Raw genomic sequence first — 22,639 nt, 5'->3', positions numbered from 1 at the left:
AAACCGGCCGGTAAACCGGTCAAACGGTCGGAACCGGTTGCATGGGAGTTTTTGAATTTATTTGAATTTGGATTTGAATTCAACCGGTTTCCACCGGTTACCGGCCTAACCGGTCCGGTAAACCGGTACCGGAGGGCGGCGGTTAGGCCGGTCCGGTCGGATTTTAAAACCCTGGTGGAGAGTGGAAACGGAAGGCTCCTTTTGTTTCAAAAAAAAAAAAACCGAAGGCTCCATTTACCGATGCATTCCGACGGCATTTTGGCAGGAAATGAAAAGGGGCCAACGACAAGTCATGGCATGTTGCCGTTGATCCTTTTGGCAGGAAATGAAATCTCGCTTTAAAACCTTCAAAAAAAATCTCGCTTTAATGGTCATGTTCAGGATTGAGACGTGACAAAGCTGGCTCGGCACGTGCCCTTCCTGACTGTAGATCGGACGATTTTCTCTGCAAAACTAAAGCTGTGCTGATGGCTGAACACTAGCAAGTAGAGTCTTGGTTGAGAAGTAGGCAAAATAAATCTGTTTGTCCGACACATTCTTCAAGTTAAGATAGAACAGATGTTTGTGATCAGAAGGGCTGAATTTCTGATAAAATCATTTTTTTGGTGGTGTTGGGCCATGTTTATATTTATATATGTCACTAGGCCCAGCCCATTTGGTGTATATATGTATAACCTATGACAAGAAATAGTGTTGAGCACTCTAGATATTTCCCAAAGTTTCTTCAGGTGGAGTGCTCCATTGGTATTGTTCATGAACTGCACAAATGGTTATGTCTACTTGATGCTTAATAATCTGTTAAAATGCAGAAATCTACCAGCTGGAGGCCTGGAGCCAATGAAAGAACAAACAAATAAGAAATGGGCCGATGCATGTCAACTTATAAAGTTCAATATACACTTTAATTACACGCAGAAGATACTGTTTTGGGGAAAAGTTGTGGGTCTGCTTAAATACATGTGATGAAAATTTCTCATCGCCTCTGGGTTGGACTTGCGTTTCTGTGAATTCCAATCGATTATGAACATACTGTTTTGCTTTCCGTTTTGAAGCCAGTCTCTGTTGTTAATGTGGCCCACAAGTTACTCAGCCTGGGAGGAGGAGGAGGAGGAGGGGGAGGCAGCCCAGCTGAGTTGCTTTCCAGCCCATGTTGAACTAGCCCCATTATATCGAGGTCATGGGCCGTCTCTGAACTTGCACAGTTCCCTACACCTTCTCCTCCTAATATTGCTGCCTCCCCCCACGCCGCTTCGCGTCCCGCACCGTCTCTCCAGTGCCCCCCATTCGCCTCCCTCCGCTTCCGCCCTTCCGCCACCACCGACCTGGCCCCCAGCGGCGGTCGGCAAACCCTAGAACCTCGTACACCCATCTTGCGTTCCCCGGGCGCGGGATAGGGTTAGGCCTCCGTGTGCCCAGCCCGCGGCGATGCCGCTGTTCATCTCCGACGAGGAGCTCCGGCTCCTCGGCGGCGACACGGCCGCCGTCGCCGAGCGGGCCGACGCCGCCATCCGCGAGCTCCGGCGCCAGGTGGACACCGTCCGCGCCGAGGCGGACGCGGCCGCGATCGCCGCCGAGCAGACCTGCGCCCTCCTCGAGCAACGCTACGCCTCCCTCTCCGCGGAGTTCGATCGGTCCCAGGCCGAGGCCGCCGAGCTCACCGCCGCCGCGGAGCGCCGTGCCGCCGAGCTTGCCTCCTCCCAGGCGGAGATACATCAGCTTCGCATCCAGGCGGTACGCACTTAAGTTTTCAGTTGGATGATTTGCTTTGTTTGGTTTGGTTCGGTGCACTGATCACTCGATGTTTATTGGTGGCTTAGATTGCTAAGGATGGCGAGGTGGAGAGGTTGAAAGTTGAAATCTCGGAGCTGCACAAGTCGAAGTGTCAGTCGTTGGAGTTGATTGAGCAGAGAGATGCTGAAATAAAAGAGAAGGATGACATCATCCAGAGCTATTATGACAAAATTGTGAGTTCCTCTGTTAAGATATTCAGTAACCAGTCCATTTGGCAGGCATATACATAGTGGATGTAGGGTATTACGTGAATATTTTTTCCCATCGCAACTGAATATGGCCAATGGCCATCCTTAAAAATTCATTCATGTAGAACAAAGATGTGGATACTGTAGGATGGTTTGACACGTGCAGCCTATAGCTATGTGAGGATGCTGGTAGAGTTTATCTTATCAATATTGAACTTTGTAATGTTGAAGAGTGCTCAATTATACGGTTTAAATACCGCATTGGGCTTAATTAACACTCTTTCTAAAGTATATGTGCAAGGACCCTTTTGATTAGTGTCCTCTGTTACACCAAGCCCCACCACTGCTTTTATAGCGCTATGACCTACAGTCTATTTACATGCCCTCTTCTGCCACATTTTCCATGTTAGATGTGGAGCCAGCCAAACAAACTCTCGATTTTTGCATTTTCAATTTGAGGTTCTAATGACCTTTTTTATCTTGGGGATCGGGTATATATTCTGCAATTTTGGTACAAGTATACTGAGATTATTGACTTTTCAGGTCAATCTGGCAGATAGTTCTGCTAGTAAAGAGGCTAGGATACAAGAGGTTGAAGCCAAGTTTACCCATTGTCAGGCAATGTGCAACCGCATTACCCAGGTATGATCATAAAATAGATGAACTAGCACCGAGATGCAGAGTTCTTGTTTTAGTTGTGACATCCCTTACTCTTTGTTGTATTAATACCACCTAATATATGCCTTACTGCATCTTCATGGTGCACCTGTTGAATCTATGTGGTTTGGTTTTCTTTATCAGGAGAAGGAGCTGCTTGAAAAGCATAATCTATGGCTTGATGAAGAACTGAAAGTAAAAGTGAAGAACTTAGCTGAACTAAGGAAAACAAATATGGACGAGGAGGCTAGGATGTCAGCTAGGATTGCAGAGGCGAGTCTTAGTGATCTAACTCATGATGTGACAGACCTTTGAAGACATACCCTGACGTAAATTTTGTGTTTCAGCTTGAAAGAGAGATTTCTGAAACTTCTAGCTCCTTGAGGCGAGGCAAAGAACGTATCTCTGAACTGGAGCAAAGGGTATCTTACATGGAAAAGGTAAATTTTCATGCAGATGGTTGCCGTATTACTTTTGGCATCTAATTTCTTCTCTTTATGTTTTGGCGATTGAAGGAATTGTGCTCAACAAAGGATGCCGCAGCTGCTAATGAACAACGTCTGGGTGCTGAACTTTCAACTGTATGGTTCTCTCATAACTCCCTTTCCCCTTGCTTTTGCAATGTGTGTGTTTTTCCCTCTGCCGCTGCTATTTGTGTACGTTTCTCCAAGACCTCTGCTGGTGCTGTTTGTGTGTATTTAATTGCCGCCTAGCACCAAGAGATTCTTCTACTTGTCTCCTGTTATGTCTGCGCCTACTCGCCATTCTGATAGTTTGAGACTTTTTGTCGCATTTTAATTGTTAATATCTGACCTTTTTCTTGCTAAAACTGATTATGCATAGCTGATGCAATGCTTGTGGGAATGCCAGGAGTATTATATCTGACCTGTTTCTTTAGCGAGTTGATTTACTGAAGCTTCTGGTGCTTAGGTCATGAAACTTGCTGAACTTCACAAAGAAAGTTCTGAGGAATGGTCGAAGAAGGCTGGGGAGCTTGAAGGTGTTATTAAAGCATTAGAGGTAACAAATTTGCTTATATACAACAGCTGCATATTTTGTCCCAGTTCGAACAGTAAATAACTCATACTCAATTTCTCCTACAAACTAGACGCATCTGACCCAAGTTGAAGATGAGTACAAGGAAAAGCTTGAGAAGGAGATCTTATCCAGGAGAGACCTTGAAAAGGTATATCTATTATATTTTCACATTTCCTGCAAAATTTTTAGTTGGTTGCAAGCTTATTAGATCTTGTTACCAAGATCTTGGATGTTCTTTCATTTGGCTATGTGATCTTATTGCGGCAGGAAGCTGCCGACTTGAAGCAGAAGCTTGAAAAATGTGAGTTTGATTTGGAGAATACAAGGAAGTCCAGGGAATTGAGCCTCGTTCCACTGACCAGTGTTACAGCAGACTCCTCTGATTTAGTAGACTCAAGACAAGGACTGTATGATTTCTAACACTTTTTTTTTTGGTCTAGTGCATTATTTTTACAAACATTATCATATCCATTTATGTTTGCTTTTCTAATTGGAACATCATATTTTTTTTCTTTTATTGGTTTTTTTTTAATTTTGGATCTTTTACTTATGGGGAAAACCTTGAATTGGATGGGGTCATGTCTAACACAACATCATGCAAATATGAAATGGTGGGAGAAACAAAATTGTGAAATATTATCATATCGCCAGCTGATTCCTATGCTTTCCAATGATTAAAAATTATATCACCCTAGCACACTTACCCACTTTTGTTGATTGTGGCCTACTGGCCTGTGCTATGCCTTCAGCTCTGCTCGACCTGCATCAGACCCATGGCACTGCTGCTTGCCTAACTGGGCTTTGTCCATGCACTTGTAGTGCCCTCTGTGAGGATGTCTCAATGGTGACAATTCGTGGTGGTAGCTATGCAAACTGTGATGAGGGTGCCATAGGAGCTATGCAAATCGAAATGGAATTCCTAAACAAGACTTTAGGATAATATTGAATTTTTTTAGGAGCTCGGTTTGTTTTCAGTTAGTCTCTTGAGTGCTGTCCAAGTTACTCCCTCCTTTTTTAATATATGACGTTTAGGACAAGTTAGTCTAATTAGCTTGCCCTAAACGTCATATAATTAAAACGGAGGGAGTATATTTTAGGGACACAGAAGGAGAATGTAGCACCACCTAAACCTTTCTGGTGTAGTTGTAGTTCTTATATCTCTAGGCTGTCATTTCTATATCGACTTTTGTGGTTGTGCATAAGAGAGATAGAAGAAAAAATGAAGAAAGCATCACTCCTGAGTATTTTGTAGTACTGTCTTATTTTTAAAAAAGAAATTTGGATGTCGGAATCTTCGCTAACAAATAAAATTATTATGCTGTGAAAATATTTATCATGAAAAATATAATGATATATACCATTTCCACTTGATGCATCAAGATGTTGTTTCTCTATCTACTATATAATTCAAAATTAGGTAAACTGGACTGCACGTTTTCTTTAGTGTCACATTTCTAAAGGGAGTAGTCAGATAACACAAGGAAAAGGGCAAAGTGATGAGTGAATTGAAGCATGAGTGGCTTTTCCTACTAGTAATCTCATTTATCAAACCTCACTAGCTCCTATTTTACAGGCCAATGTCTGATGATTTAAATCAGAATGACCTAATGGTTATTCCAAAGGTACCTAGTGGTGTTTCTGGAACTGCATTAGCTGCTTCTCTTCTTCGTGACGGTTGGAGTGTATGCCCTGCCTCTTTTGTCCTAATTTCTTTGTCTACATGTCTCAAGTTATTGTTGCTTGATAACATTCATTGCTTCTCAGCTTGCTAAGATCTATGAGAAATACCAAGAAGCTACTGATGCTTTACTTCATGAGAGGCGGGGGAGGAGACACGCAGAAGCAGTTCTTGAAAGGGTAAGTTATGCTTGTTACTATCTTTCAATTTTAATCCCGTCCACATTCCCATCTTTTGTTTTACCCAAATGGTGGAGATTGGATAGATTTCCTTCCAGCCATCGCAATTTTGTTTGTTGTTGACCGTGTCTTCGGTGCCAAGTACCAACGCCGGAATAAGAAGAAGGACACGGCATCTTCTAGTGGCTAGGATTATCTTTTGTAATTTGGCAGGATAGTTATTTGTTTATGAAGTTGAGATTTGTTAGAGGATTCTTAGCCAAGTTTGTTAGGGCCGGCTCTATATATATGGAGTCGGCACATGATCTTGGGATTAAGCAGATGATAAACCTTAGAGTTCAGAGCCTCCAAGGGAGGGCGAACCTAGTGTTATCACATCTGCTATCGTGTTCTACTCGTTATATTAGCCCCAACATGTTCAATCCCTTATTTTCCAGTCAGTGACACAGGTGGGCCCCATGTGTCATTGAGAGATGCAGATATTGCAATGGCGAATAAGGAATTGCCCCATGGATATTTGGTGCTTCACTTTCAATCATGATTTTTATATATCTTGAATGCGAAGTAATTTGAAGTAATCATTGGGTCTGAGGGGAATTTGAAAGAAGTATATTAATTTTTATAAAGGATGGCAGAAATAGATTAGCCTTTTGCTTTGGAGACCCTGTGTGCACAAGTATGTCAGGAGTACCAAACTGCTTGTTTGGAGTTCCCTTGCCTTTTTTAGATTCATGCATGACATGGAAAACACTTGTTTTCAATCATGCAGATGCATACACTAAAGAACTGTGCCAATATCTTTTAGCATTGGTACACATCATACTTGTTTTCAGTAACAATGGCAAACTTTGGGTCATTCTAGAATGCTTGCATCAGTTGCTCATCATCAAAATAAGTTCTGTGTGATTCGTTGTTAGTATAAACTTTTAAAAGCAATAGGCAAAGGTATTCTCCCCATACATGTCCGTAGCAATAAGTCAATTGGACCAGAGGTAGTACTCCATTGCTGTGCACGCTCTTAGTTGTATCCTTCTGCATTTGCACCCTACACCTTGAAAAAATTTGTTCCATCAATTTTTCACATCCTTTTTTGTTTGACTGTGTAAGTACATGGCTATTATATTTTTTGTTGCCCACATTTTGTTGTCACAGCTAAAGTGTCATAATTGATCTTGATCCATTAATATAAGTTTTTTAAATGGAAGAAACTTAGGCAAATAGCAAGGGGTTCGCTATGGTTTATGTTCTTTTAAAACGGTTATCAGTAATTCTGCTCTTCCATAATTTTGACTCACATTCCCTATCTGCATGGCTGGCTTTTGGAATAAGTGGTGTTAGTGAACTTGCAACCGAAAACATTCGCTATTTGCCAATTATTTTGTGATTAGTTTCAAACTTTGTCATGCATGTATTTTTAATAATTCGAACCAGTGTTAACATTCAATGTGCTTTGCTAAATAAGAAAGCATCAACATCCACTATCTGACTCTTCAGTTAAAGATAACCAAAAGCTGGTTTGTTCATGATAAACTTTGTTTTATTATCCAAATCATTGTCGAGTATCTGAATCTACCTTGCACAACAGGTCTTGCATGAAATAGAAGAGAAGGCTGAACTTATCCTAGATGAACGAGGTAAGCTTTCACTTACGGTTCTTAGCCTCTTGAAGTACTACAGCAGTGAAGTAGTATTGCTTGACAGATGAAAACACTGCAATACTCCTTACTTTATGATGATGCGTAATCTTTGTGGCTTAACCATTCCTTTGTTCTTTCTTCTGGTCTCAGCTGAGCATGATAGAATGGTTGAAGCTTATGCTCTTATGGACCAGAAATTGCAGCAAGCATTGCTGGAGCATGATAATTTTGAAAATACTATTAGGAATCTAAAGGTATACAGTATGCTGGTATTATATGTTGATAAGTTCCATAGAATTAGGTTTAACATTCATATAATTTTCAGTCTGAGTTGAAAAGGCGGGAACGTGATCATAGTGTGGCACAGAAGGAAATAGATGATCTGCAGAAACAAGTGAGCACTTTAACTTGTCATCCATGTTTCGCTCTGCTTTTTTTTTCATTATTGATATTTCTAATTAAAGTTGCATGAGAGCATGTGGATTGTGTAGTTTCAAATGGATTGTTCATGTGATGGTAGGTGTGTGCGTCTTGTGTGAAATTGGGAGCAACTTTAGGTGGTGGAAGCCCTCGTACATATTTTTGTTGTTGTGGTTATCCACAAAATGTCCTTCCATTTGTCCTGAAATTGCTACAAATATGACATTCAAGTCTAATAAAAAACGTGTGTGGAGTTATATGAACTGTATTTTCTATGCATCATTTCTGCATTGAAATGGCCGTGTGGTATTGCATGTCCTAGTTCTGATTTATGCTTTACGTATATAATAATTTGTAGGTGGCTGTTCTGCTAAAAGAATGTCAAGACATACAGCTTCGCTGTGGTTCTAGCCTTCCTAATGTAGGTAATGGTGCCTTTTCTGCAAGCTTAGGCAGTGTTCTTTCCAACGTAGAGCACAATATCAAGGACAATGTAAGTCTCGTACTCTTGTGGCTATTCCTTCTTTTTATTTCACTGTTCTGCATCACGTTGCTGTTTTGTCTTACCATAGTATAATCTTTAGCAGATGTCTTTTAAAGATATCAATGGATTAGTTCAGCAGAATGTTCAACTTCGAAATCAAGTTCACATGCTCTCAGCTGATCTTGACAAAAAGGACATGGAACTACGGGTAAATGATCAATATGGCTGTTTTTTTTTCACGATTGCAAAAGTTTCACTGTGCCATTTGTCAATTGCTAGTTATATTCTGGATTTCAATTGCATGATCAGACATGTAACTTAATTCGTGCCTTTGTAGGAGAGCTTCCAAATTGAGTTGAAGAAAATTACTGATGATGCTGCATTCAGGGTTGAAAAAGTGATGAAGAAATCTGAAGAACAAGCAATAATGATTGAATCTCTTCATCGATCCGTATGTTGCACATATTCTTCTTTTGAGGATACAGAAAATCCTATTGTGATAAGAACTTAATGCTACTAATTGCTGCATGTGACATAAATTCTAAGATAGCTAATTGGTATTCTATTTATGTGCAGGTAGCGATGTATCGTAAGCTTTGTGAGGAGCAGCAGAAGACTCGTTCGAATGTTGAATCAGTACCCAATAATTTGCAAGGTTTGTTTTATTATGCTTTTTTTATTCTAATTTGTGCTGACATTAGTTGGATGATTATCATATTTGTGTGCGGTTGAGAACATGTTGTGGTGGTGTATAACTGCCAAGGCACTTGGACTGCACAGAGGCTCTTGCATGTTAACTATACCTTATGCATTTCCTTTTGTCCTCTAGATAGTGGCAGAACGGACCTGATGGTTCTGTTTGAAGGATCACAGGTAGTTTTCTGAATTGTACTTTTCTTGTAGTCGTTATATTGCGGTTTGATCCATGCCATCTTGTGTTTTTTGCTCTCTTTATAGGAAGTCTCGAAGAAAGCTTATGAGCAAGTCTCTGAGCGAGCCAGGAGCCTCGATGAAGAGCTGACAAAGTTGAGGTTGTCTTTTCTTTTATTGTTTTATTCTTTTTTTATTTCATTATACAAAATTTGTAGTAAGCTTGTATGAACAGTCACAATTTGCGAGTCAAAGTCTTTTCTGTAACATTTGATGACTTACTGTTTTTAGATTTTGTTGTGAAAAACTCAGTAATTCTTTACCCTTGATAATAGCCATTTATGTGGTAGTCTCGAACTGGTAACATGTCGAAGGAGCTTTCAAACGTACCCTTAGCCACATTGAATGAGATTTGCTGTTGAGTTTGCATGTCCGCCGATTTTCATTTGCTTTTATTTTGTTGGGTTGTAATGGCCTATTCATCAAGGTTTGGCTATATTATACTCATTCTGGATTGGAATACACCGTTTCATATTTATTGCTGTCAATTCAGGGCTGAGCTTGTGTCTCTGCGGTCTGAACGTGATAAGGCAGTGCTTGAAGCTGATTTTGCTCGGGACCGGCTTAATGGGTTTACAGCAGAGCTTGAGCACCAGGTTCTCTTTGTGCTTTAAATTAATATACTGTTTTCTCTTCCAGTTATTGTTCTCACTGTTAATTCTTGGTTTATCATTTATTTGGTGTTGACAATTCTTATGTAATATTCCTCATGCTGATTTAGTTTACACTCCTGTAAATACAGAGGAAGGAGACTAATTCCATTTCACTGAGAAATGCGGAGTTGATGCATCTGATAGTTGATTACGAACGTAGACTTCGTGAAGATTCGGATTCTAAGCAAGCCTTAGAGGAGAATTCAAGGAATCTATTGATGGAGGTTTGTTTACAGCTGTGCATCAGTCAAATAATTATAATAATGCAGAATCCTGACACTGTTTTCCAATATTTTAGGTGTCCGTTCTGAAGGGTCAAAAAGAGATTCTAGTAAAGTCAGAGAATAGAGCTTTGGATGAAGTCCGTGATTTAACAGAGCGAGTGCATCGTCTGCAGGTTTTTTTCCTCATTGACACATGACATGCTATGGATTAGGTGACATTTTACATACATTTATGAGTTCTTACCATGGTGACATTTTACATACATTATTACAATCCTATGATTATGATTTTGCTCCTGCAAACATTATAGTATAAGAGGAATCCAGAGTCAAATGCTAGTTTTGTAGACCTTACCAAGTCATACCACACCTTATAGTTGGAGATGGTGGAATTAATGGACAACTTTTGATTTTTTTTATCTCTTGCATATTATGCAATAATGCAAGAATTTATATTGTTGTCTATCGAAACCTATATCTTACAGTTGATTGTGAGACACTTGCTTTACGTATGTGCATGGTACAGTTTTAAGTGCATTACCACATTAGTTTTTTTCGTCATTTTATATGATTTGTTTTGTGCTATATGCATATATATGTATCATTAGATATATTGCATTTCAGGCTACGATTGACACCATACATACCACTGAGGAGGTTCGAGAGGTACGTAGAGTTTGGACTTTTGATTAGTCATGGATAAGGATTGGAATATATATGTTTCCTTTATGTTAATCTGTATATAATTTAGAATGCAAGGTCTATGGAAAGGAGAAATCATGAGGAGCACATTAAGCGACTAGAAGTAAGTTTCCTCCTTGGAAACTATTATTCTTTGCTGTTTTTGCATGGTTACTTGCAGCTAGCATTTTTTCTGTTTCTCTTGTTTTGCCACTACTGTTCTATCTTGTTTTTATTTTTTATTTTTTTGATTAATTATTTAATACCACTTATCTTGTGTTCAGGCATGGGTTATCTGCCTTGCCTTTTCTTTATAAAACCCAGTTATACATTTTCTTGTTATTCACCTTCTGAGTTGATCTGCAGAGGGATTGGGCTGAGCTTAAGAAGGAGCTTCAGGAGCAGCGAGACCATGTTCGTATTCTGACCCTTGATAAGAAAAATGCATTTGACAGCTGTATGAAGCAAGTGGAGGATATGAGAAAGGAACTGCAGAGCTCGTGCAAAGCTGCTTCTGATGCTGAATCAAGGGCTGCCATTTTGGAGGTTTGTTGGAACCTTTTTTTATTGATGCTAGATTGAAGGCATTATATGGGAAATTGTGACAGCTATTGTTTTGTTTTTCTTTCTGCAGGCCAAGTGTTCTGATTTAGAGGCAAAGCTGAAATCAAGAAAGGTTGTAATTTTGGTGCTGATCATTATTCATAGTTTTTTACATATCTATGTTTTTTTAGTGAAGAGGCTATATGAGCTCTGTAGCATTGACCAAAGTGCATGTGTCTGAGTATCTTAGTCCTCTAAAAACACCATAAATATTCTGTTAAAAATGATATCCATAATAAAAGTAATTAAATATTAAACTGATTGGCTGCAACAGTATGCAGCTGCTGTCCTTGTAGGGTACCTGGATGTTTCTGAAGATACCGTAACAGTAATTAAATATTAAACTAATTGTTGTGTTATTCTATCAGGTCATTTTTAGGGACGCTGGCCATGAAATCTCAGCCACATCTGAGGTGAGTTACTTTTGCTTCATTTGCCATTAACTACTTGTCTATGTATTTGTTGTAGTCAAATAACTATGTATCTAAAATTCTAAATTCATATTTAGTATGGGATATTGCTAAGGACTATGGTATGGATAGTTTCATCTAAATGAATTTTTGTATCCATGTCTTTTCATACTTTCTTTTGGAGCATCACTGAATCTTTGCACATAAAGTTATCCCATGATACATGACGGTTTCTTGTTTTCCCATAGGATAATGATGAACTATTCCAGTTGAAAGAGGAGTTAGAAAAATACAAGGAGGAAGCACAAGCAAATAAGAACTACATGGTTCAGGTGCCTACCTCACTGTGTTCAATGTTAATTTGGATAAGATCACACTTAGCTAGATGTAGATGTGTTTATGTGCACTGGAAATGCAAAGAAAAACTCGAATCCACCTTTTTCGCTTAACCACCTGATTATTTGTTCGTCAGGATTTAGATTTAGATAGTATCTAAGCTTATAAGAGAAGCTCTAGTCCAATTTTGCAATCAGTAAAGTTGCATATTTACACTGCATTGATTTCCTGAATCCTCTCTCTTCTGAATAACCTAACATAAACTCTTGCACAGTATAAAGAAATTGCGCACTCAAATGAAGTTGCACTAAAGCAATTGGAATCTGCCCATCAGGACTACAAGGCAGAGGTATCAACTTTTTTATATATGTTACAGTGACGCCTATGTACCTTTATTTTGTATGAACATTGTTTTTTGTTGTTTTCACTTGTAGGCCGAGGTTGGCAGGAAAGCCTTGGAAGATGAGATTGCTAAATTGAGGGATAAGTTATCTGACATGGAGAAGAGCTATGTGATGAAGTGTGAAGAAACAGCCATTGCGATTGAATCTAAAGAGAAGCAAATAACTTCTCTCATGAATGAGATTTCCGTTCTGAGAACAGAAATTTCTGAGAGATTGTAAGCATTTGTCTACTCTAAACTAAGCAAGGAGTACCTTTCTATTGTACTCCTTAGTTTTTTTGACATATTTTTGTTGTTGCTTTGTTCCTCTTAACAGACCACAGGTAGAACAATTACAAATGGAATTGGCTTCCTCAAAAAGTGCACTAGATGAACAATACAAGCGTTGGCGAACTGCCCAAGACAATTATGAACGGCAGGTACTTTTCTTTACTTGTACCCCCAATTTATGTGATCACCATATTTCTTGGCTGGTGGAGAATAAGGGAAGCCTCCCATTTTGCTTCATCCATGGTAGAATTTTTTAATCACCTTTGATTCTTACTGCTTATGATTGGTGGTTAAATTTAAGCAATTTTACTTAATTATTCATTTATGCTGCTAATAATTTATAACCAGCTATCTCAATAGCTGAATTCAGGCTTAGGCATTAGGAGGATGCACAGGAGGATAATGCATTCGGAACGATAGTCATGTACTGTCTGCCACTAGTAGAGAGCTCGTGGATTGCCATGATTTTGAATTAAATGACATCTTAAATCCATTAACCTAGTAATCGTTTACTAACTCCCATTAGTCTAGCCATGGAATTTCAAGTCATCAATCAACAAATTCCATGTATAGATATTCTCACACAGACATGAATACAAAGATCAGCCCACAGAAGGTCCTCCAAGGTGGAGATAACACAAGTGTGCAACCTATCACCAGCCAACACAACCATTGATACTCAGATTTTCAAGCAGTGAAGATTGTTGAATATGCAGGATTGATTCATGATTCATCTATCTGGTTTTATGTTTATTGTGAACTTTGCTCTTCATGAATGCAAGGATTTATACTGATCTCTAATCATCTTTGCATCTGTCTTCTGCAGGTTATTCTGCAATCTGAAACAATACAGGAGTTGACAAATACTTCTAAGCAGCTATCTTCATTGCAGCATGAAATAGCTATACTTCGCCAGACAGCAGATGCGCAAAAAGCTGAAAATGTAATTTGCATTGCCCTCTGACAATGTGTCCTTTTTGCCTAAAATGTTCCAGAATCTAGGTTATATTTCAGTCATGCTAATGTGCCTTCTGATTTTTGAGGCAAGCATTTAGTTTTTTATTCCGCTGTGCGCACACCACTTCCATAGCTCTTGGCCTGCTCTTCATACATCTTTCTTATTGAAAAACAAACCTGAAGTGCCACAAAAGGCTATAGTTTCTAAGATCTGGCCAAGGATCTGGCCAAGGACTAGTAACTGAACTACTGCATCAGGGGCTGGCTGCTGATAAGTTATATATTTTTATTTTCTAGTTCTAGCCTTCTAGGTAATATGGCGCGATTACATATTGCGGGTATATAGATACATTTCATTCTCGTGCAAGTGTTTGGATAACCATATTCTTGATCAATATAGTTGATGATTTTAATATGTAATATGACCAATCTTGGTCATATTCTTTTACATTCCTTTTCCTTTCAATTGCTTGTTGTCCCTATCTCGTCTTGCATTGTCCTGTTCTCGTTTTCATAGTTGTATGGGAGGCTAAAGTTCCCTGAATGCCATCTTTGTTTTGATAGGTGAAATTTTTTGAAACCACTTGTATTCTGTGTTTTCCTTATATTAAGAGGTATTAAAATGTTCTTGTAATCTTGATATATTGCTAGCACCAAATGTTCTGTCACCCCCCCCCTCCCCCTTTAGTTTTGTTGTGTCCTCTTTTTGTGAGAAATGGGCAAAGCAATTGACAGAGGAAATCAAATTTTGTCTCTTCATCCATATTCGCGTTTATTCTCTGAATCAATTTCTAAAAACTGTACTATGTATAGATTTCTTGATATGTTATAGGTGTACTGTTATCCTTGCTGCATTGAATTTTGGAGTCACGAACTTGTTATGTAACCAATCCATTATTCAATCATTTCAGGATTCCCTAAGAGCACTTGGTGAGCAAGAAAAGATAGGATTATTGAAAGAAAAGGATGACGCCTTGCGGAAGTATAATGAGCTAAATGATCAGGTTAAAGCTTTTGCTTGTGTAATATAGTTGTCTTAATTTTCTGATTGAATTCACACTTCCATTTAGCAGTTGTTCCTGTGTTGAATATGGCATGATTTTAGCCCAGGACCACCAGTTTTTGACATTTTCATGACATGATTCACACCCACACTATCATTATTCTCAATGTAGCATTCTATTATATTTGATGTTATATATTATTCTTGATTAAGTAATCTTCCACCACCTTTGACAGTTAGTTTTTGATGTCATACCAGAGCTGATTTTTTCCATCATTGCATTTTTGAAGGGCATATATTTTGTAAATTGGTATTTAGAACTTCAACGCCAATATGTATTTAAGACTTTATTTAGTGATTATCATTAAAATTGAGAGTTGACTTGTGCTTGTCAGCCTGGTTCGTTGCTGTATTGTCACTGAGTGCCATGCGAGGAAAAAAAGAATTATTTGTAACTTTTTTGGGGATACCAGGTTGAAAGCTTGGACACTAGTTATTTAACATTTAATTGTAATCGCATGCTTCTTGGACATTAGCGATTTTAGACATATATTTATGTTCAGCTCCTATTTCAACTAGGAGTATGTGTTTTCCATCTTACCAGCACATGCACATTTAAGGGTATCCAACTTATCTAAAATTTTCTTCCACTGATTTGTGTCGAGAATCATAGGGTGTGTTGGCATCAATGCTTTCTTAGTGCTATTTGTTTCATAATTAATGGTTCTGAGTTTGGCTAGTATGCATTTTTGTTCATGATATCCATTTTGTGACGAGTGCAGAATAGAATTCTCCACAATCAGTTAGAAGCTCTGCACATTCGGTTAGCTGAGAAAGAACGGAGTATTGCTGGGCTTTCATCACAACGTACTGACTCGCATGGCGAAGATGATCTTCATAGTGTAATCAGTTATCTGCGCAGATCAAAAGAAATAGTGAGTATAATAATATCTGGTGTCCCTTTTCCATATTCAGTTTACACTACATGTGGTTCTTATTCACTCTGTTGACTATTTCAGGCAGAAACAGAGATATCATTGCTTAAACAGGAGAAGTCACGGCTTCAGATAGAAGTATGTTATGCTAACACTTGTGTACATTTGTCCTTGTTCAAAATGCATTTGAAGCTAAGGCACATTATGGACAATGAACAGTGCTGCTTGACCTGCCTCATTCAATATGCCATGTTGATCATAGTTGTTCCACGTTTGTTTTGTAAATTGTGTGTTGGCACAGTGAACATTTATCAGCCACTGCTGCTATTTGCTGTGCATCATGTGGCTATCCAGTTGGCATCACGCTCACGCCGCCAACTCCCTTAGCAATTACTTGTTCAACCTGACTTATTTATGTCGATATACTTCTTGCCTACCGAAATTGATGACCCTTGTTCTTAAATCAACGCTAGTGAGAATTGTGTTTTTTCCCTATTTTTTGGGTGTTGACCTGTGTTAGTTACAAAACTTCTAAAAAAAATGTTAAAAATGTTTGTCTTTCATAGGACAAACTGTTTTCCTTATCTAGATTGCATCCGAGATATTTGGTTGGGACTTTTGTGCTAGAACTTTGAAATAGTTGGTATTAATCTGGCATTATAGTCTGCTCTAGAAAACTTTATCTCCCAAGTGAATGCGTTATTTCTTATTTGCTAGTTTCTGTCATGTTAATATAGCTGGAAAGTGCATTAAAGTCTGCGAAGGAGGCACAGGACTTGCTGCGCAGTCAGGCTGATAGTGCCAGGACATTAATGCTAAAGGATGAAGAATTCAAGTCACTGCAGCTCCAGGTTTGATTCTATTGTCTATTGGATTTAAATTGCTCTCTTTGAATGCTGCTTTAACCGGATTCATTAGTGATTTTTAATCTTATTCTTTTGTGTACCTTATTCTTTTTTCAATGAAATGGTTTACCTCAGGTCAGAGAAATTAACTTGCTTCGTGAAAGCAACATACAGCTTAGAGAGGAGAACAGGCACAATTTTGAAGAATGCCAGGTGAGATGTGAATTTGATAATGTCTTATTTCTGATCTGTATCTGGTTGTGCTTAATTCTTATTTATTTTGATTTGTGGATCCAGAAATTCCGAGATGAAGCTCAAAAGGCCAAAATGGAATCTGAGAGGTTGCAGAGTCTTGTACTGAAGAAGGAGGTAGACGCTGAAATGTGCAAAAAGGAATTAGAAATGCAGAAGGTGGAAATAGCAAATCTCAACCAAAGGATTTCTGAGGTAGTTTTCTGTCCATCTTCTAAAATTTTAAAGACAGAATACCATGAAATACCATCGGCCTTATTAAGAATAACAACAATGACTTTTAGTCCCAACTCCTAAGCAAGTTGGGAGCAAGCTAGAGATGAGACCTAAGAGTAACAATATCTGAAGGGTATTGGTTTTATATGTGCGTATCAAACATCTTGAGTTTTAACTATTTCTGTTTTCTAATTTCCCTTAAGAAACAACGGACATACCTATTGTCATATTTACTGTACAGCAGCATTATTGGTACTATTTACTGCTTTGGTAAATTATGACAGAATGTAATGACCAAAGCTGCAATTGTGACCATGCCAAATAAAATACTCAATTAGATTGGGATGCAAGTGTGTGTGCACACATATACTCGTTTTTTTTCTCATTCTGGGCAATGCTGAGAATTTTGCTGAGGTATACCTTGAGGTGTTATGTTAGCTGTGTATCTCCTTAGGTGATTGGCACAATTTCCACCCCCACCAAACCCCCTTGTTTGGTAAGGAGGAGGTGTGATCTGTGGGAACCTCCCTTAGAAGTTGGCATGATTTCCTTGAGAAATTTGAAGTTGGTGCCTTGGGTGTGTTCTCGAGATCAATGGCCATTGTGGATTGGAGGTTATTTATGAAGTTCGAAAATGGCATGCCAGAATTAATAACTGTTAATAAGTTTCAGTGAAAAATTCAGAGCCCTGTTTTGCTACCTCCAGGCAGTGTATCATGATTTAAGTAGGTATAGTATTACAAAAAATCTAACATTGTGGAGAAACAATATATGCATAGCAATATACAGATTATTAAATTTAACTTTTCTTATGTTCAGATCTGTACTCATGTATCAATGTTCTTTGTAGTTGGTTGAAAATAGCAAAGGCATTGATTTGAACACTTATGAGGGCATGAAGAATGAACTTCAAAATATCAAAGTGAGTCATCTATTTCTCTCTCTTTCCTTTTGGATGACATTTTGATATGCGGTATCGTTATTTCCGTATGTTCCTTGGTACATGTTTAGACAAATGAATTTGATAGCACAAACAGTTTAATGTCTGTCATTTGCTGAATCATTTTAGTGCCATGTTTTCCTAATATTTTGTGCCAATAATTTATTGTGGCACATGTTTTCCTTTATTCTGACAAATTGTATGGGGGCATGTGCACTTTTTTTGGTATTACTGTTTACTAATGGCGGCTTGCTTTGGGTAAAAGTGACAGTAGAAAATGGGATTATCTGAAAAATTATCAAGTTTCACAAGTTTAACTATACACAAATCATTTAGTATAGTTTCGTTAGTGATTTTGGTATTGGATTTCCTTGGTTTGTGTTTGAGGGGTGTGGATTTAGATGGCTTATAATCACATCATAACTAATGCTTTCAACAGTCAACCTTGAGAGAGAATTCTATGGAGCTTGAAATTGCAAAAAAACTTCTTTCTGAGAAAGAAGTTGCCGTAAGAAATTTGGAGGAGAAGCTTGCTGTCTGCCAGTCTGAATTGGATTCCAGGGAAAAGAAGCTAAACGATGTAGAGGTGATAATGATTGAAACTTTTAACCTACTTATCAGCTTATTCCATGTAGTACTTATTAGTTCTTTTCCTTCTCTATAGTCATCCATGAAATCTGAGATGGACAGGCTTAAGAAGATTAATTTCTCCATTAAGGTCAGAATTTTTCACTTTCCGGTTGCAATTTCAAATATTTGCTTTCTATCTTCTGTATATTCATGTGCCTTATCTCATTTTATAATGGTCCAGAGAAAGCTTGACAATGTTGTAAAAGAGAAGGAGGAGGTCATTAAAGAAAACCAAAGCCTTCTGAAGCAGATGGAGGATCTTAAATCAAGTACTTCCACACTAGTCCTCATACAAATGCATCATTTTCTTTCCCACTTGGGCAGGCCGTTTGAATAGTTTCATGCCTTAATTGCAAATCTGCTATACTTTTGCAGGTCAGAAGATGATGTCAGAAACTACATTTGAGCAGGCTATAAAAGAAAAGGATTTCAGGATACAGGTTAGGACATTATGCTTAAATAATGCACAAGATATTCTTTGAGCTTTTTACAGAAATATGGATTAACAGACATTGGAAAGAACCCTGGAGAAGGAGAGAGATGATAACAAGAAAGAAAAAGCAAACCGTAAAAGGAATGAGAAATTACAACTGAATATTCTCCAAAGGGTTCAACAGGTACATACATATGTAGTCTTCAATACAGATTCTCATGAGCATTTGAACATATTACGTATAAATATATTTTATTCTTTGACAATAATTTTCCTATGTTTGTTTTTACGGCCTTTTTCGGACAACCGGATTGATTTGAAGTGATTAAAGTTTTTCTGTGCATTGATAAACCTAGGTGGAACTGTAAATAAAGGAGGCCCCAAATATTTAGCTTGTTAAGTGCCCTGCCCGGTCGTAAAATATATAATGTCCTAAAAAAGCATGCACAACCTGATTAGCTTAGACCATTGATTTGAGAACTATTTGGGTTGGTCTTGTGGGTTTGTTATCGCTTGATTTGAAAATTGTTATTGCTAGATTTGTTGTGAAAAATAATTCCACAATGTGTTCCAAAGTTGCAAATTGTATACTGCCCATGTTCAAAACGTCATATAATGAATGCAAGTATTTTTTTTCCGACACTCAGCTAAGTATCTGAACATGATACTTAGTATCTGAACATGAGTACAAACTCACCATCACACGCACACACGCACTCACACACACATCCCCATTCCCACATCCGAAACCTACAGACTACACTAGCATAACGATCGCGTCCCTAAAGATGTCGATGTAACAAAAATGGCTGAGGCGATGGGCACGTCTCAAATCCCATTGTGGTTCCACGCGCGAGGAGCTTCAGTAGATTATTTGGGAACAAGTCCCGGTGAGCACCAGCATGCTGAACCCGTGGTTCGAGCGCTGGTGGGCTGGCTGCACACAGCGAGCCGTAGCCATCAGAGCTAACACTCGGTGTCATAATGAACGGAAGTAGTTGTAAATGAGGTCCTGATTATTTTGTGGGTCCACTCTGATCTAAGTACTGATTGCAAGTATTGGTTTACAGGAGAAGAAACAAGTGGAAGAGTCTATAGAGAAGCATAAGCAGGCTGTGAAAGAGGTGATTGAGGTATACTTTTGATTGCATTTTTTTTTATCTTTGCTACCTTGATACTTAGAATAGTTTCATCTTTTCCTCCTTTAGTTGGAAGGTTCCCTAACTTCAAAATAGCATGAAGCATTTATCCTTGAAATACCTTTTACATAACTGAAAGTTACCTCATTTTTGTGCAGAACTATCCTGGACTATCATCTGATGTCCCACCAGTCTCTGCACTGGAGGAGCAAATTCTTTCATACTTCCGCATGGCTAACGATATGGAGGAATCTAGTCCATTCCGTGATGCTGCAGTGACTCAGAGTCCAGCTGTTGAAACTGCCCTTACTGATGCGCCTGGTTCAGCTTCAGGTGCTTATTCATTTTTTCTTATATGCCATTGATGGTATCCTGTTTGCTAGCAGACAGATTTTGATGGGTAATTGGTGTACATACTGTTTCCTATGTGTGGACACTTGATCCGTTAACCCTTTTCTGATCAATGTGGGAGCTCATAAGTCATTTAATTGCAGGTCGACTGGTAGATACTCCACCAAGGCTGACTAAAGCTAAAATGGTGGAAGATAGAGCAGTTGCTATTTTATCCAAACAAAGCACTGAAGTACGTAGACCTGGAGGAAGAAGACCTCTTGTCCGTCCTACTCTTGAACGAACTGAAGAACCACAGGCTGATATGGATACATCAGTTGCTGACGTCTCGATGGTTGGTCAGGACAAAGGTGGCCCATCACTAGAGCGTGAAGCTTCTGGCAGTCAACCTGTGCTACAACCTTCAAGTCGTAAACGTCTCATATCTTCTTCACAGACAATAGACAGTACCTCACAAGGTGAGGCTAACGATGCCAATCCTCCATCGAAGAGGCCCAAGGAGGAAGAATCTTCACAGGGGGCTAGTGAGGTCAAGAGTGATCAGCCACCTGTTGGGGAGATAGCAGCACAGGTTGGTGTGCTTCCGTCCACGGATGACCAAGATGGACAACAGTCTACAGAAGAGATGGAGCCAATGGAAGAGGCTGAGGCAACAAAGGATGATGACGTGGGTGATAAAGATGACTCTGGAGCAAATGCGGATGCATCAGTGGACACCAAAGGCCAGGATGCTGATGTTAGTACTGACATAAATGTGGTTCCCGTAGAAGATGCGCAAGCAAAGTCAGATGCAGTGATCGAATCATTTGACGAGGACCAAAAAATTGAAGATTCCAAGGAAGATGCTCAGCTTGCTACTGCAACTGATGTTGATGATGAGATGGAGGAGGGAGAGTTGCCGGATGAACCTGAACCACCTTCAGAAACTGCACTCGGAGAAACTAGTAGGGAGCCTACTTCAGATATTGGTGAGCAAGCTGGTAATGTTTTTAGGGCGGCATCTCCAGGAGGGCTGACAGAGAGGAGTGATGTTGATATGTCAGAGATTGAGGGTGATACCACAGCTGATCATGCTGCAGTGGAACCAGACCAAAGTCCGGTAGCACATTCAGGAGCTGCTGATGCCTCACCTAGCAGAACTGCTGATGCATCTCCTGCACGTGAACCTTCCCTTAATACAGTCCAAGCTGGTGCATCTTCTCGACCGCAGAATACCAGCACTACTACAACAGAGGCACGTGAACCTTCACCTAACCCAGCCCAAGCTGTTGCATCCTCTGAACAGCGGAATACCAGTACTGTAACAGAGGCTGCTGAAACTCGTTCTAGAACAATCAACTTAACTGAGAGGGCCAGACAAAATAGGCAAGCCAGGTTTCAACAACGTGCACAACCACCTGCCACTGCCAGGGGTCGTGGCCAGCAATCTGCTACCCAGAGGGTATGGTTGCCTACTTTCTAAATATTAGTTCCCGTTGCTGTTTGCTTATATCAAGCATTAAAGCTGATCGAGAGGCTATTGTTCTTTTGCAGAAAGATGCTGCTGGCCGAGGATCCAGGGGGCGAGGGGGGCGTCAGACCTAGGAACGTAGGTTGTCTTTCCTCAAGAGCAGGGATACTTTTTTGTCCTCGGATACACTGAAATCACCTTGTAATTTTGATCTTCCCATTCGTTGGTCCACCAATATTCTGAACATGCTGGTGCTTGCAGATTGTTCTGTGAATTTTTATGTGGCTGGTTGACCCATACTAAATGTGCCTTGTATGTGAATCGTTCGGTTGGTGGTCTGGATGGTGAAGAGGGATTAGATCCCATACAAATCAGTTATGCCCTAATTGTTCTGCAGCACCTTATGCGTTCAATCCAGACTAGTGTTTTGAAGGCATATTACTACAGTTTTCATGCTGTCCTGAAATGGTTACGGGGTAAACATAGCAGCTGGCGGTTTCAGTTGCCGATACCTGGGTTCCGGCTGTCATTGGCTGTTGCTCTTGCTGTACTTTTTTGTAAAAAAATTTCGTTGATCAAAAAAATGTTGAATGTTCCGATGGTCTGTGATACCAATTCCTAAGATCAAAAGTGCATCTCGTAAGCGTTACTCGATTGTTATTTGTACCCTAGTGTTTATGGTTGTACCAATTGCTAATATCCAAAGTGTCTTGTAAGCGTTACTCGATCGTTATTTGTATCCTAGGGTTTATGGTGGAAGTAACCTGGTTTTGAGTGGCCATCAAATGAATCAAATTAGAATTGTATCAAAGACACTTTCAGTCTTTCATCAGCTTGCATTTAGTGGTCAAAAACACTAAAATCAAAATTGATCAATTCAGACGCAGCAAATCTGCTAGCATGGTA

General features: G+C 39.3%; 1 protein-coding gene across 3 annotated transcripts; it reads left to right on the top strand.

Moving 5' to 3' along the window:
* Positions 1–1,198: 1,198 nt before the first annotated feature.
* On the top strand, positions 1,199–22,169 carry LOC120641331 (nuclear-pore anchor-like). 3 transcript variants are annotated; one of them, XM_039917411.1, is made up of 49 exons: positions 1,199–1,731; positions 1,818–1,964; positions 2,523–2,621; positions 2,781–2,909; positions 2,984–3,076; positions 3,152–3,217; positions 3,567–3,656; positions 3,745–3,822; positions 3,942–4,081; positions 5,248–5,356; positions 5,439–5,531; positions 7,117–7,165; positions 7,319–7,422; positions 7,494–7,562; positions 7,947–8,081; positions 8,176–8,280; positions 8,410–8,523; positions 8,649–8,727; positions 8,902–8,945; positions 9,030–9,103; positions 9,496–9,598; positions 9,745–9,879; positions 9,954–10,052; positions 10,504–10,545; positions 10,631–10,684; positions 10,927–11,106; positions 11,195–11,236; positions 11,532–11,576; positions 11,822–11,905; positions 12,184–12,258; positions 12,344–12,528; positions 12,629–12,731; positions 13,409–13,525; positions 14,451–14,543; positions 15,325–15,477; positions 15,562–15,615; positions 16,215–16,328; positions 16,458–16,535; positions 16,620–16,769; positions 17,641–17,712; positions 18,170–18,316; positions 18,395–18,448; positions 18,542–18,629; positions 18,736–18,800; positions 18,870–18,977; positions 19,864–19,926; positions 20,091–20,265; positions 20,427–21,724; positions 21,817–22,169. In XM_039917411.1, exons 1-49 carry the CDS (start codon positions 1,426–1,428, stop codon positions 21,865–21,867), a joined length of 6,150 nt encoding a protein of 2,049 aa, XP_039773345.1. In that variant the 5' UTR covers positions 1,199–1,425; the 3' UTR covers positions 21,868–22,169. The 3 variants fall into 3 exon arrangements, with proteins under 3 accessions (XP_039773345.1, XP_039773353.1, XP_039773339.1); XM_039917405.1 differs by having other exon boundaries at positions 1,257–1,731; positions 8,173–8,280; XM_039917419.1 differs by lacking the exon at positions 18,170–18,316 and having other exon boundaries at positions 1,256–1,731; positions 8,173–8,280.
* The last annotated feature ends 470 nt before the right edge of the window (positions 22,170–22,639 follow it).

The sequence above is a fragment of the Panicum virgatum genome, chromosome 1K (genome assembly GCF_016808335.1).
Source record: "Panicum virgatum strain AP13 chromosome 1K, P.virgatum_v5, whole genome shotgun sequence".
Taxonomy (NCBI): Eukaryota; Viridiplantae; Streptophyta; class Magnoliopsida; order Poales; family Poaceae; genus Panicum; species Panicum virgatum.
Note: the sequence above shows the minus strand (reverse complement) of the source record. Positions and strands in the feature narration are given on the sequence as shown.